The 13,462-nt window shown below is 34.5% G+C and overlaps 1 protein-coding gene across 1 annotated transcript; it reads left to right on the forward strand.

Annotated features, from left to right (window-relative positions):
• Positions 1–90: 90 nt before the first annotated feature.
• Positions 91–13,409, forward strand: LOC140793195 (uncharacterized). Its single transcript, XM_073144549.1, has 15 exons — positions 91–378; positions 531–614; positions 839–912; positions 2,239–2,272; positions 2,580–2,638; positions 5,014–5,128; positions 5,213–5,250; positions 6,158–6,255; positions 6,437–6,492; positions 6,940–7,240; positions 7,447–7,562; positions 9,816–9,872; positions 11,136–11,201; positions 12,005–12,079; positions 13,000–13,409. Exons 1-15 carry the CDS (start codon positions 154–156, stop codon positions 13,060–13,062), a joined length of 1,461 nt encoding a protein of 486 aa, XP_073000650.1. The 5' UTR covers positions 91–153; the 3' UTR covers positions 13,063–13,409.
• Positions 13,410–13,462: the final 53 nt, after the last annotated feature.

Here is a 13,462-nt window from a genome sequence, read left to right on the forward strand (position 1 = left end):
TTATTTGGCCGAGTTATGAAGTCGGCATTGCCTTTTGGACTATTGCACGCGTAACACTAACACCTCTCAAGCTTCCTCGCCGATATTGGGGGAGAGAGAGAGAGAGAGAGAGAGAGAGAGAGAGAGAGAGAGAGAGAGAGAGAGACTTCTCCGATGCAGGATCGAGGAGACGAAGAGGTCCGGAGATCTCGGGACAGCACCATGGCGTCTCGTAGATTCGCGGCGGAGAAGGAGAAGGCGGCGATCTCCGTAACCCTCGCTGCTTCTCCTCTCACGGGGGATTCCTCCGGAGAGAAGAAGAAGGAGGAGCATTCCCCCTCTATGCCCCCTTCGAGGTTCTCCTCTCGAAACGCTTCCTCCAAGTACGATTTCGTCAAGGTCAGTTGCCAGATTCCCGCTCTTTCTTGATTCCTTGATGTGGGTTTCTCTGGTTCCTGGTGCCTTTTTTCTCTGGAATTCTTGACGTGGGTATGCTGTTTAATTTGGTTGTTTCTTTTTCTTGCTTCGCGTTATTAAATTTTGGCGATCAGGTGAAAGTGTGGCTTGGAGACAATGCGGATCATTACTACGTCCTGTCCAGGTTTCTTCTTAGTAGGATGTTGACGGTAACGAAGGTAGTCGATCGATCCTTTCTAGCCAATTTTTCGCTTTCATCTTTGTTGGATGTATGGCTGTTCTTCACGGGAATATATGGGACATAATTAATGATACAATACTATCTTTTCTATTTCTTATAGTCCTTGCTAGACATAAATATTGTAGGCTAAATAGATTAACAAATGTTTGCTTAGAATTCTGCAGAGTTCTCGATAATTTATGCTTGATTATCCATTTCCAGATTCCTAATCATGTTGCTATCAAGATCGCTCTAGAACTCAAAAAGCTGCTTATAGACAACAGCCTGCTTGATGTGTAAGTTCTCCTTGGCATTCTTTTTCTTCTCACCGTTATGAGCTTTGAATTGAATATGTACTCTTAGGATCTTTCCACTGAGCCATTTTTGGTATACAATTGTTCACTTGCTGCTATGATATCTTTATACAGGAAAGGTTATTAATTTTTTACGCCTTTGTTTTAGCTATATACTGACAGGTATAGTTGTGTATCTTTTATGTTTCCATCTCGACTTGTTCGACCATGCTTATGCAACAGATTAAATCTAGTTATACACTACATGCATGTTGTAATATAATACACACATACACATAAGTATCTTTCTTATATTTGCATCATCGTTTCTTCATGATTAATTTTTGATATCTATTCTAGGTGTTTACCTTTTCTTATGAGTTGTAAATGAACCTTCAAATTTTAATTGTGGCATTGGATGTTTTTATAAACTCCAAAAATGAACTAATAATTTAATGCTATTTTAACACCAGTATAAAAAAAAGAGTAGTTCAACATAATGAGCCCAGTGTTCGTGGTCTATAAAATATGAACTTTTGGTGCTATTGATGTGCATCATACATAGAATGAATTCAATTGACACAATCTGCAGCAAAGCATTGGTTCATAACATATGTACTTTAGGAATCCATATACAGTTTATCTAATTATAGCTTTTATGAACACACACTAGAGCTACCATTCTCTATTTGAAAGATGAAACCATGAAATATATTACACAGGGACAGATCACAGCTGTACCTAGGTGCAATAGCACCATCTCATCTGATAGGAGGTAGACAATCAAGTCTTTTATGCAAGAGGAATTAAGATGGTGAAGGCTCTTCTTGCTTGAGGGAGGGGAGTTCAAACAAACATTCTATGCCGACAATGTAAATCATCATTTAGCCTAAACTTGAAATTGAGCATAATAGTGATTTCTTCTTAATGGTGATATAAAAGTACACAACATGCACTTATTCAGCCTGTGCTTATTGAACATAACTTGAATCATTGTTTGTTGTGATTTTGTGTCGGATAAGAGAATCAGTATTAAAATATTACCGATGATGTGTGAGAGAGAATGCAGAGTTATTCATCTAGTTATTGTATGGTAGTTTATAAGGATTTGATTAAGCATTGAATTATATATGTTCAAAATAATTGGAAGACTAAGTGACATATATAATACCAGAGGTTTTCCATAATTGTTCTTGCAATTTTACTTTATATTGTTGATAATGTTTAGTGGTACTTGGAAGGCAAATATGCATATCCTCCTTGCAAGTGTTATTCATAAGTAGTTTTTCTATACAAGCTAATAATAGTAGTTGCTTGATTATATTACAGTTCACAGTCTGATTTGGAAGCTAATCTATTCAAGGTACTTTCCTCGACCTTTCTTTGTGTTTTTTTTTAAGCTTTGAACTTTTAACAGAAGAATCAACTTGAGTTTTACCAGCACACTTGAGGTACTTTTCAATAGTTTCCCTCCTTCTCTTTCAGATTTTAGGAGATTTTTCTGTTCTCCTGCAGTTAACTCTGTTCCTTTTCAGGAATTTTCAGCTTTTTTCTTCCACCAGACTACACCCCCCGACCTATGCACCACCACACACGTGCACACACACACGCGTGCACAACCTTACTTTTCAAGTTCTGGGTTTATATTTAATTTTGTATGGACTTTGCAGCTGATGGAGCGAAGAGGTTATGGCGAGGAGTACATAAATCAGTACAAGATGATGACAAAGTAAGTAAATACTTTGTTTAGTAAATTCTGTCCTATTACAATTTTCTGTATGTTGGATTGGTTGAGTTCTGCTTGAGCCTTGAAGTTGTGAACTTTTAAACTTGAAATTTCTCATGAAGGCCTCGATGTTTATAACTTTATAACATTCATGTATGGGTTATGTTTTATTGGATAAAAGCGTTTCCATTATGAACCTCCTATCTTGCCTTTTGCAGTTTGTCATAATCTCATAATATATGAGATGCATTGATAATATATGACTGGCACATAAGATTAGCTGAACATATAAGCGTCTTGCACTATTCTCATCAAAGATATTCATATACTTTTATAACATTCATCTTTTTTCTGCTTTAATCTCAAACTATATGACTTTCTATAAGATTAGCAGAAGATATGGAGGTTTTGCACCATTCTATCAAAAGACATGAGACAAGATAAAACTAAAGGAACTAGAGAATACAAGGAAAACATATTGCGACTAACAGGATGCTGGAATTTGGTGCTGAGCTATATTTCCTTTTGTAAGGTATTGGGGGATATCTGGATCATCTAAGAATACAACAATCTGTGAGATACATTGATTATCTTGATTCTGTTTAATATACATGGCATATGGTGAATATCTGGAGTTTTGCTGAGGCTTACATGGCATATTCACTAGATGGCATATTTTAGTCTACTTGAAATTCTACTAATTTTGTTATATATTGTAATTCTACAGGAGCTAAATATTATTATACCCTTTTGTTCTATTTTCCTTCTATAAGTTAAACTAGAGCTTTATCAAGTAAAAAAGACAGTAGATTAGAACAAGAAAATAAAGGCAGTATCATTGATTTGATAGTTGATAAGGTAAATACCCAGTTTCGAATCCTTTCATTTCAAGTAATAGGTTGGTATAATAGAAATTGGTATAATTATAATATAATAAATACAAAACAACTATGAGACAACAAAATTCCATTTTGTGATTCTTAGCTTGACCTTTAAAATGTTACACAGAGTAACAATGATGATTTTCATTTTATTAAATTCACTTTGATTCTGATGTGCTTGGGAAGGTGCTAACAGAAACATGTCCCTTGACAAGGTAGGACAAGGTAGTACCTTCCATTGACAATTTGATGCAAGATATTTGCCTAAGATGTTTGAAGTTTGAACATTGTTTATAATGAATAGCATGTTCCAAACAAGAATGCCGGTCCTCCCTTCAAATTCTAGCTAAACAGTTTTCTTAGTGGGCGATGTGAAATCACATTTCTAGTCACGATGGCCCAAGTCCACGTGAGTTATATGTCACCCATATAGGGGTGAAAACGGGTCGGATTAACTTTGACCCGACCTGTTATCCGATTCGATTCAGATAAAAAATTTCTATTCAATATGGGTGTGAATTCAGATAGGATTTTTGAAAAAATTCGGATACGAGTCGAATATAACTTTCGAATTCGAATATAGATATCGGATATCTATTTACTCACATTTTTTTCGAATAATTTATAATTTTTAATTTGCTGATTTAAATAGTGAATATTGATATTGTTAGTTATGATGTGTTATATATTATTTGTAGAGATTAATTTTACTAATTTTATATGTATTTGACGCAAACAATTTATTTAATTTTTAAACTCTTAATATTTTTGTGTTAATTATCTTTAAGTAAAAGATCATAATTCGTTTAAAATTCAATAGGCATCCGTTTAAGATTCAATCATCTATCAAAAAAAATTATCAGTATCCATTTAGTTAAAATATGTTTTTAAATTTTGCTATCCGTCCAATATCCGTATTCGAATCTATATCCGGATCAAAATTATGGATCGAGATGCAAGTTGAGCACTATCTGATCCTTTTTCACCCCTGCATCCATGCATCTTGCATAAGGCATCGTCCCGATCCACTCAACTAGTTACTAGACATCTGTGATAGAATGATGCATATCTTTATCTGGATATGATTCATTTTTTTTATTTCTTAGATTTGTTCATAATTTAGGCTTGATATATAGTTTTGTAGATATTAGGTCATTTGTGTTGTTCATTGGAATTATTTACTCACATGAGGACATACAATTTGTATGTACTAGTGCTTCAGTGATCTTATTCAATGATGTATAGTAGTATGGAAAAGCCAACCTCAAATAATTGTTTTATCACTTTGTGGCATCGATTGTTTCATATACTTCTTGTTTTTTTTTTGTGTGCAAATGCTAATATAATATCTATTCATCCACCGTGGGTTCTTTTTTTTCTTATTTTTGCCTCATTTCTCTTCTCTAAAATATTCTGAGGTTAATTTTATATATGTGCATGTGAGATTTGCACAAAAAATTTTGTTATATGAATTCTTCTTTTGTCCTTGATCATTAGATTTCATCACCAAAGGATACCATTGGTTATTCTCGTGTGTGGAACTGCTTGCACAGGAAAATCAACAATTGCTACACAACTTGCTCAACGGCTTAACTTACCAAATGTTTTGCAGGTTTTATTTTCTTTTGCTTTGCGTTTGTGTTTCTAACTACTATAACAATATTGAGGTGACAACAGATTGTTTCTTTTCATCTAGACAGATATGGTGTACGAATTACTTCGCACATCAACAGAGTGAGTGAGGCCATAATTTCATTTTATGCTTTCTTTCTCCATGATATTTACATATGACATATTGTTTATCTTTTCTTGTAGCGCATGCTTATCATAGTTAGGACTTGTGCAGTAGGAAGTTGAATGAGTGGATCGAGTATGAAAACACACTAACTGGGGAACAAATCAGACTGTAGTCTTAATGTCTATGATGGCTTACTTTAGTTGGTGGAGATTTACTTTAAACAGTTAAAGATATGTGAGCCTGAATCGCAATTTAATTATTTAAAAAGTAGAAAAGAGATAAGAAACTAAGTAGAGTATAAGTTGTGTTGACTGCTTACACCATTTCTGACATGTCCAGAAGGAATCACATAGTGCACTAGTTAGATTTATGAGTTATCAAATACAAACATAAAGTTTCAGCAAGTAGAAGTAAGGCAAAAGTCCTAAAGATAGAACTAGTATGAAAAGACACGGCGCACTTGGGTTGTTAGAGGCAGCTTTGGGTACAGATGAATTGAAGAGAATGGCTTCATGCCAGCACCTCTATTAATTTGGTCATATGACTATTCTTACAGTTATCACAAGGCTGAATCTTACTTCCGATGGTGCTTATTTTCCTTTTCCATGATCCAACATTCAATATCCTGTCTGATGAGTTTGTTATTCTTTTGTTATTACTGAATATTCCCATGTCAGCCAGTGCAATGGGCATGTGGCACCCGTCCTACGGATGTGTCATGTGTACTGAAAAGCAAGAGGTGGTTTGAATATGACAACCATATCAAGTTTTGATGTGCACCATGCATGACATGTTTTGTCCTGATGCTCGTTTAGGATGTTGCTACACACAAACTATGGCAACAAATGTTGCAGTAATATACTGAGAAACTAAAAGTTTCTCTCTATTCTATGTCGTATGCAGTGCCCCACTAACATCAACACCTGTTTGGGCTCGAGATTTTAATTCTTCTGAAGAGCTTATTACAGAATTTTGCAGAGAATGCAGAATTGTTCGTAAAGGTATCTCTGTACTCTGTAGTTCTTATTTTCTGATGTTATTATCACACTTGGCTGAAATTCTTATATGTACATGGCTGATTATGTGATTTAAATAAGCTGCAGAACCTATGGGACAGTTCTAGATCTCTTGTAAGTCATGGTGTAACCATCTAGACTGAATCTCTTACTGTAAATGTTGTAGGCTTGGCTGGAGATTTAAAGAAGGCAATGAAAGATGGGAAGCCTATTATAATAGAGGTATAGTGAATTTCTTATCTGGATGCAGGAGTTAAAGCTATGCATTATTCTACTGCTGCAATCAGTCTAGTTTCCAATTTATGTGGACCCCTTTACTTCCAATTTTTGTCTGAACTCATTCTTCAGTGAGAAATAAATCCAGAGGCTTTTAGAAAGGGCTAATTATTACAAAAGCACATAATAGGAGTATGTGATGTTTGGCCGATCTCGCCATTGGGAATCCCTTTTGGTTCTCAACTCTTCATAGAGTTAACAAAGTTGCCGCCACATTAGCAGATTATTTTGTTTTCCTTTTTTTTCTTGAAATATTTATGAGATATTACTGATAATTTGTCCCAATATTAGGACATGACATTACAGAAGAACTGATGATTTTCTTTTTAAACCTGTCTGCTAATGTTTTCTAATTTGATACCTGAGCATAGACTTAAGATATGCTTGTGGCAGGGTATACATTTGGATCCAAGTATCTATTTGATGGATGAGGAAAATAGGGAGATAACTGAGACAACTAAAAAAAGTGAAGCGTCTGGGACTTCTGTTGGTACTGTTGCAGAACAAATAGAACATCCCTTAGAAAATGATCCTGTCAGTGAGAAAATATGTGTCACATACGAGGATTTTGCTGAGAATAAGAGATGCTATGCTGAGCTGGAAATAGCCGAGGAAGGGATGTCTCCTTCTCATGCTGAGGACAAGGATTATCCAGAATCCATTCATCCTGTAGATACTTCTTCCGAGCCTAAAGGTTGAGCCCAAGTGCATTCCAAATTTCTTTATATTAATTCCACAATTTTAGCTATTATCTTAAAACATCAATCTGTCCAGGGTATAGTGAACTATATGTTTGTAAACTAGCCTTTGTATTTTTTTGGCAGATCTCAGAGAATGGGTATCACTATATCTGCATTTCTCTTTGCAATTTCTCTGAAGTAAATTTAATTGTGTTTTCAGGGGAGATTCGTAAAGATCCAGTTTCACAAAATACTAATCTTGTCAAGAACAAAAGGTCTGCTGCTGAACCAATAATTGTACCTATTGTTTTGAGGATGGCTGAGTTTGATCACAAGGTTTGTTTTGTCTTTAACTTGTCATCAATCATATGTTGCTCTGGTATTATTTGCTCAATCATTCTACTTTCTGACTGTTGGATAACAATAACCATCGTGGACTATAATTCTTCCATTTCACATGCACATGTTCATCCTTGATCTTCTTTCATAGGATGATTATAAGATTAGCATTATCTTGTGATTCTATATGGTCATAATCAGGTATGACATACAAACAGTGACTGAAACCATGATCACTGTATTTATTTGAATGACTGAAAAACCTAGCAAAATAAATGCTCACTACTTAAGTGTAGCATTAATTGAGAAACAAGATGCCAATGGATATTTCAAAATGGTTTTGGTATGTTCCACAGTGACCATGTAATACATCATTAACAGATAATGATTCAGTTTACACGGAAAGCTCAAGATAGGAGAGAAGAGATCAAGAGACCATAAGATAGAACTGAGTAGGAAAATGATATCATGGCCCTTTTGCTGAGTTTGGATATTACTTAAAGGCTAATATAGAACTGAGTAGGGAATGCATTCAAAACAGAATCAGTGTAACCGGTAATTAATGTGAGACACAAGGAGGGTTATTGCCATAGTTCCCAGTTTCGGTCCTGCTGCAGCAGCTGTTGTAGCTGCTGTCAGCAGCTGCACACAGGAGAGAGAGAGAGAGAGAGAGAGAGAGAGAGAGAGAGACTAACAATTAGAGGGATAGGAAAGAAGAGAGGAAGGAAGAGAGATTTTTACTTTTTAGGCTTTATATTTGAGTAATTATTATTTCTTATTTTTTTATAATTTTTTCTAAAGTTTTATAAATTTCTCAATATTTTTAAATAATATTTAGAATTTTATTTAATTAAAATAATCCAATCCGATACAAGCGGCCGATACGGCCGATACGTATCGTTTTTCGGACGGCCGATTCCGATACCGATTTTTGAAACCTTGATTATTACCACTATTGCGTCATCTGTGGGTCTTTCTGCATCACAATGAACATCTTCAGAACCTCTATTACAAGTGTCCTCTGACTACTTTCTATTGTCTACAAATCACCTTTCTCATGCTTGCCAGATATCCTTGGAAATCAATAGTACAATCTCTACTTTGCTTCCAATAGAACATTATCTACTCTCTTCAGTTCTGGCTTCTTGGTTTGATATGAGTGCCCAGCCAAATTTAGCAAATCAAACTCAATTGATCTTTTCAGTTTGCTTTATTTGCTGCTGAGTGGTTCGTTGGTGTCATCTTAATTTGTATCTTCATGCTCCGCCAAGATATAAGTCAAAGAAACATACAAATAAGTAGTATAATGATTAGTGATAGGATCACCAACCCAATCAGCATTAGAATAAGCATGAAACACAGGAGATGAATGTGAAAACATCAAAAGAGAATAATAATCCCCTACACACATCTCCGAAGTAGCGCTGCATAATGAACTGATCGAGGAACTGCTATAAGCTGACTATTTGGTCGGTGATACATAAATAAACAAGCTGACCAACAAGCTGCATATATCTAGTCAGATATGCCAATGACACCATCTGTATGATGAAGCTTCACATGAAGCTCAAAAGGTGTATCGATTATCTTATCATCAAATATAACTGCTTGGCTAATCAAATTCGAAGCATACTTTCGTTGAGATAAGTATTCCTCTCACTGTGAGCAATTTCAAGACCAAGAGGATAACACAAGAGACCCAAACTATTAATTTGAAGATGCTGAGACAAATGTTCTTGCAAAGACTTGATAGTAGCTGAATCGTCATTCTCATTAAGCATGAGAAGATGCTGCGACATTCTCATTAAGAATATATATATGAGCTCTGCTATATTTGAGTTTCTTATGTTGTAGAAATGTTTGGATTTATGTTATTCGATGCATTGGTTATTGCTCCTCCAGGCAACATCTGGCATTATTGTGCCAAATAATTTTTAATTGATATTGTTGCTTGCTTTTCTGTAATTTTATGCTCATCGATTCAGATTCTGGTTTCTAGTTGCCATCAGTTGCCAACTAATGGAGATCAACTGCATTATAGTGCAACACATTCTTTTATCCATCTTACATGTAGCATGCCCAGCTTTATCCTTGCTCAGTTCCTTCAAATCTAAAGTCTCCTCCTCGATTGCATCTCCATTCTCAATTACAATTTTTTTTTTCTTCTCATACTCGATAGAGTTCTTATTATTATCCAGTTATATATAGTTACATTATAGCTTTTACATGTGCCTGTTTTTGGATATGCAGGCCTTGTTAGAGGAATGGATAGCCACTAGAACCTTTGGAGACAAGTTTCTACTGCAGGTACTTAACGAAACATTTTTCAGTTGCTGCTGTTGCCAAATAATAAATTCTTTTAAAACTTTTCTACACTCGAATTTAAGAACAGTGTCCATTAAAGAATGATACCGGGAATCTATAACTTCATATTTTTTTAGTCTAAGGATCTCATTTCCACAGGAGAATGATTTAAGAGTCTATAAGTTCATTTTTATGTGGAAGAAGCTCATTATGTCAGTCAATTAGGAGGCTTTTGTAGTTTTATCCTATTAGCAGGCCTTGTTAGAGGAATGGATAGCCACTAGAACCTCTGGAGACAAATTTCTACTGCAGGTACTTTATGAAACATTTTTCAGTTGCCGCTGTTGCCAAATAGTAAATGCTTTTAAACTTTTCTACACTCAAGTTTAAGAACGGTGTCTATTGGAGAATGATACCGGGTATCTATAATTTCATTGTTTTTTTTTTTTGGTCTAAGGATCTCATTTCCACAGGAGAATGATTTAAGAATCTGTAAGTTCATTTTTATGTGGAAGAATTTCATTATGTCAGTCAGTTAGGAGGCTTTTGTAGTTTTATCCAATTAGCGATGAGATCATGATGCTTCATCATTCTCGTTATATGCATGAGAAGTTGCCAGAAAACTCACAACCTGTATTTTAAGTTATGCTTTTCTTTTTGTCCTGGACATAGTACTGCATGCAATTAGTTCTAACTTATTTCCCTGTTACCCTCTTATACATCTGCTTTAATTTTTCAGAAAAATTGGCATTTGCTGCCCTGCTACCAGATTATTTTTAGAGTAATGACCCAATAATAGAATTCCATTTGTTTCTTTTTTTTTGTGTACTATGTGATCTTGTGGTCAAGGGCATCACTTGGTAATGGAAATGCTTGCCCTTTGCATTTGAGAGGTCATGGGTTCACATACCGGAAACATCCTCATAAATGAGGGTAAGGTTGCATACACCCTCCTTTTCTGGACCTCATATAGACAGCGCCCTCATGCACCGGGAAGCCATGCAGTGATCGATGATGTTGTTACATCTCAAATTTCCACTTATTTGCATTTGGATGTGCCATTTAGTCTGTACTAGTATTGCTTTGTCCGAAGTATCATATCTAAAATGTATCTTTTTTGTTGTGTCAATTAATTCTCTTACTACACTAATAAGTTAAACTCTTCTACCATAGGAACTAATTTTACTTGATATTAGGTTGCATAATTTACTGAATGCATCCAAAGTTCAAGATTTATTAGAGAATTTCATTTGTTTTTTATTGCAGGATCACGGTAAGCTTTTAAGCAATCTTAAAGTTATCCAGGACTATCTCTGCTCTTTTGACTCACAGGTAAAGTTCTTTCTTGATAAGCATCAAATTATATTCATAACTTTTAGCAAATTCCAGTTTATCTGCCTTGGTAATTTTCTTTCATTTGTCTTATGATATTTAACCTAAATATTTTTCCTTTTGATCTTGCTCAACTTCTCCAAGCATTTGATGTAGTTTTTTATTATCAGTCTTAAGCATCTAAATTTTGTAGAATATAACTCAATTTAATAGAATACAAATTCAATGGCCTATGATATATACAGACTGATAGGCTTCAGGTTCATTTTTCTTTTTTAACCTGGTGAATGCAGTATAACAATTCGTATTAACGTGTGCCATTGTTTGTTGAGAATGTTCAACCATAGGATTCTATGATGCCTATGTAATTAGGTTGTATCCTCACTGCTGCTATGTTGTATGTGCACTCATCCCTCTTATAACGCTTATGCACCATTTGATTTTGCTGAAGGCCTACTTGAGACAAGTTTGTTTTAATTAAGCAGCACAACAAATATTTTGTTTGGTCAATTAATTGTCATTCATTACAGATAAACTCCCATTTTATGTCTTGAGTAATCCATAACTAGTTAAAGGCCTCCTTTCATATCTTCTGCAATGCAAGTTGGAAATATCGTACTCGTCTAATTTTGCCAGTCATTCTGAAGTAACTAAAGTCCACAAGTTGACGCTTTCTTTCTTCTTCTTGTTGCATTTAAGCTTACACTGAATATGAGTGTACATTTCTGAATAAGAAAGTAAGAAACACATGGGCCTCTAGAAATGTTTTCCTTTTACTCATTTAAGTTTTGTCTTTGAATCAGGGATTGACTGTGGTTAATATTTCTGCAACTACATTCACTCAGACATTGGATTGGCTTCATACGTATCTTCTTCAGGTATGAGTAACTTTTGACATTTGTTGAATTTTCCTAAATCGTGATAGTTGATATATATTTTCCTTCTTCATTCCCAAAGGATACTTAATTTATGCAGAGAAAGAAAAATACAATCCAATAAAATGTGAACGGGCTAGTTTAAATAGCTTATATATATATTATGTGTCACTCCTCGAATCTGGGAATATGATGATCTCGAATCTCTAGGATAAATTCGGAGAAACACGAAAGTTTAAATAATAATCAGATCGACTCAGCCTTTAGAGTTCTCACTAAGCAGCTTTTTAAATTCCTGTAAAATAATAAGGCCTCGTGAGCTAGACGCCTAATAAGTAACCCACTCTATTAAAAATGTCTAATGACCAATATTAACATGATATATATAGTAAAAAAAAGGGTCATAACAATATATATAAACCGCTTTGAAAAATAAATAATTTTTTGGTCTCTTTATTAAATTTTAAAATTCAATATATATGAAATCGAATTTATAAATTATTTATATTAATTTAATTTGAATAAATTAATATAAATCGAATCAATCTTTGCTAAAAGTGTACATGGGTATCTGCTAAAACTAATAAAATATAATATTGTCCTTTAATTGGGCACTCTGATCTGTAGCCTCATCGCACTTAGTCACCATCATCTAGAGATTTTTTTTTCACTCTCTAACCTCTCTCAAGATTGATCATTAGCACTGCTGCAGTATTGCCCCACCTTTTTCTTTTAACTCTCACCTCACTTTTTATAGTAAAAAAAATTATAATAATAATTCTATTAGAATAGAAATTCTAATACTTAAAATATTAATTTAATTTAATCACAATCCTAAAATATGAGAGAAAACGAAATTCATCATTATTTAGATTTATCTATTTATATTTTAAAATTTCGGGTGGTTACATTATGACTACCAGTGCATCGAACGGGGTGTTTCTGGTGCCTCGTCCAGAAGGGACGAACCAGCAAAAGAGGATTAAATGGACACAGTAGGAGCTGCTCAAGTTGCCGGAGGTACGACTGTATACTGTCCATGCTTTTGTCAATGGCCATTCCTGTATCCAGCTCGTGGCCTCGTCCAAGAAAAACGTCCGAGGTTTGAGTTATGGTGTTAGATGTATGATGATGTCGGCATATTTTTGTTGATATTTTTCAAATAGCAGATCTTAATTTAATTTAAGAACCATACTATGTTACCAGGGGAAAGAGGTCGTAGACGTTAATAATTACAAAATTAAGTATATTTATTTTTATAATGAAATGCTTATATATAATATATGCAAGAAATATGTAAATTCCTATTTTGAAAACTGCGTTTTTGTATAAATGCACTAAGTTGTCACCACGACGGCTAACGTTGGTTCTAGAATGTTACTTAAA

This window comes from Typha latifolia, chromosome 8 (assembly GCF_019914945.1).
Source record: "Typha latifolia isolate L0001 chromosome 8, TyphaL0001v2, whole genome shotgun sequence".
NCBI lineage: Eukaryota > Viridiplantae > Streptophyta > Magnoliopsida > Poales > Typhaceae > Typha > Typha latifolia.

Excerpts from the sequence above, each read along its gene's own strand:
- LOC140793195 (XM_073144549.1), top strand. The coding sequence starts at position 154 with ATGCAGGATCGAGGAGACGAAGAGGTCCGGAGATCTCGGGACAGCACC. Across the intron at positions 615-838 it reads GGATGTTGACGGTAACGAAG|ATTCCTAATCATGTTGCTAT; the intron begins GTAGTCGATCGA and ends ATCCATTTCCAG. Across the intron at positions 2,273-2,579 it reads TGGAAGCTAATCTATTCAAG|CTGATGGAGCGAAGAGGTTA; the intron begins GTACTTTCCTCG and ends TGGACTTTGCAG.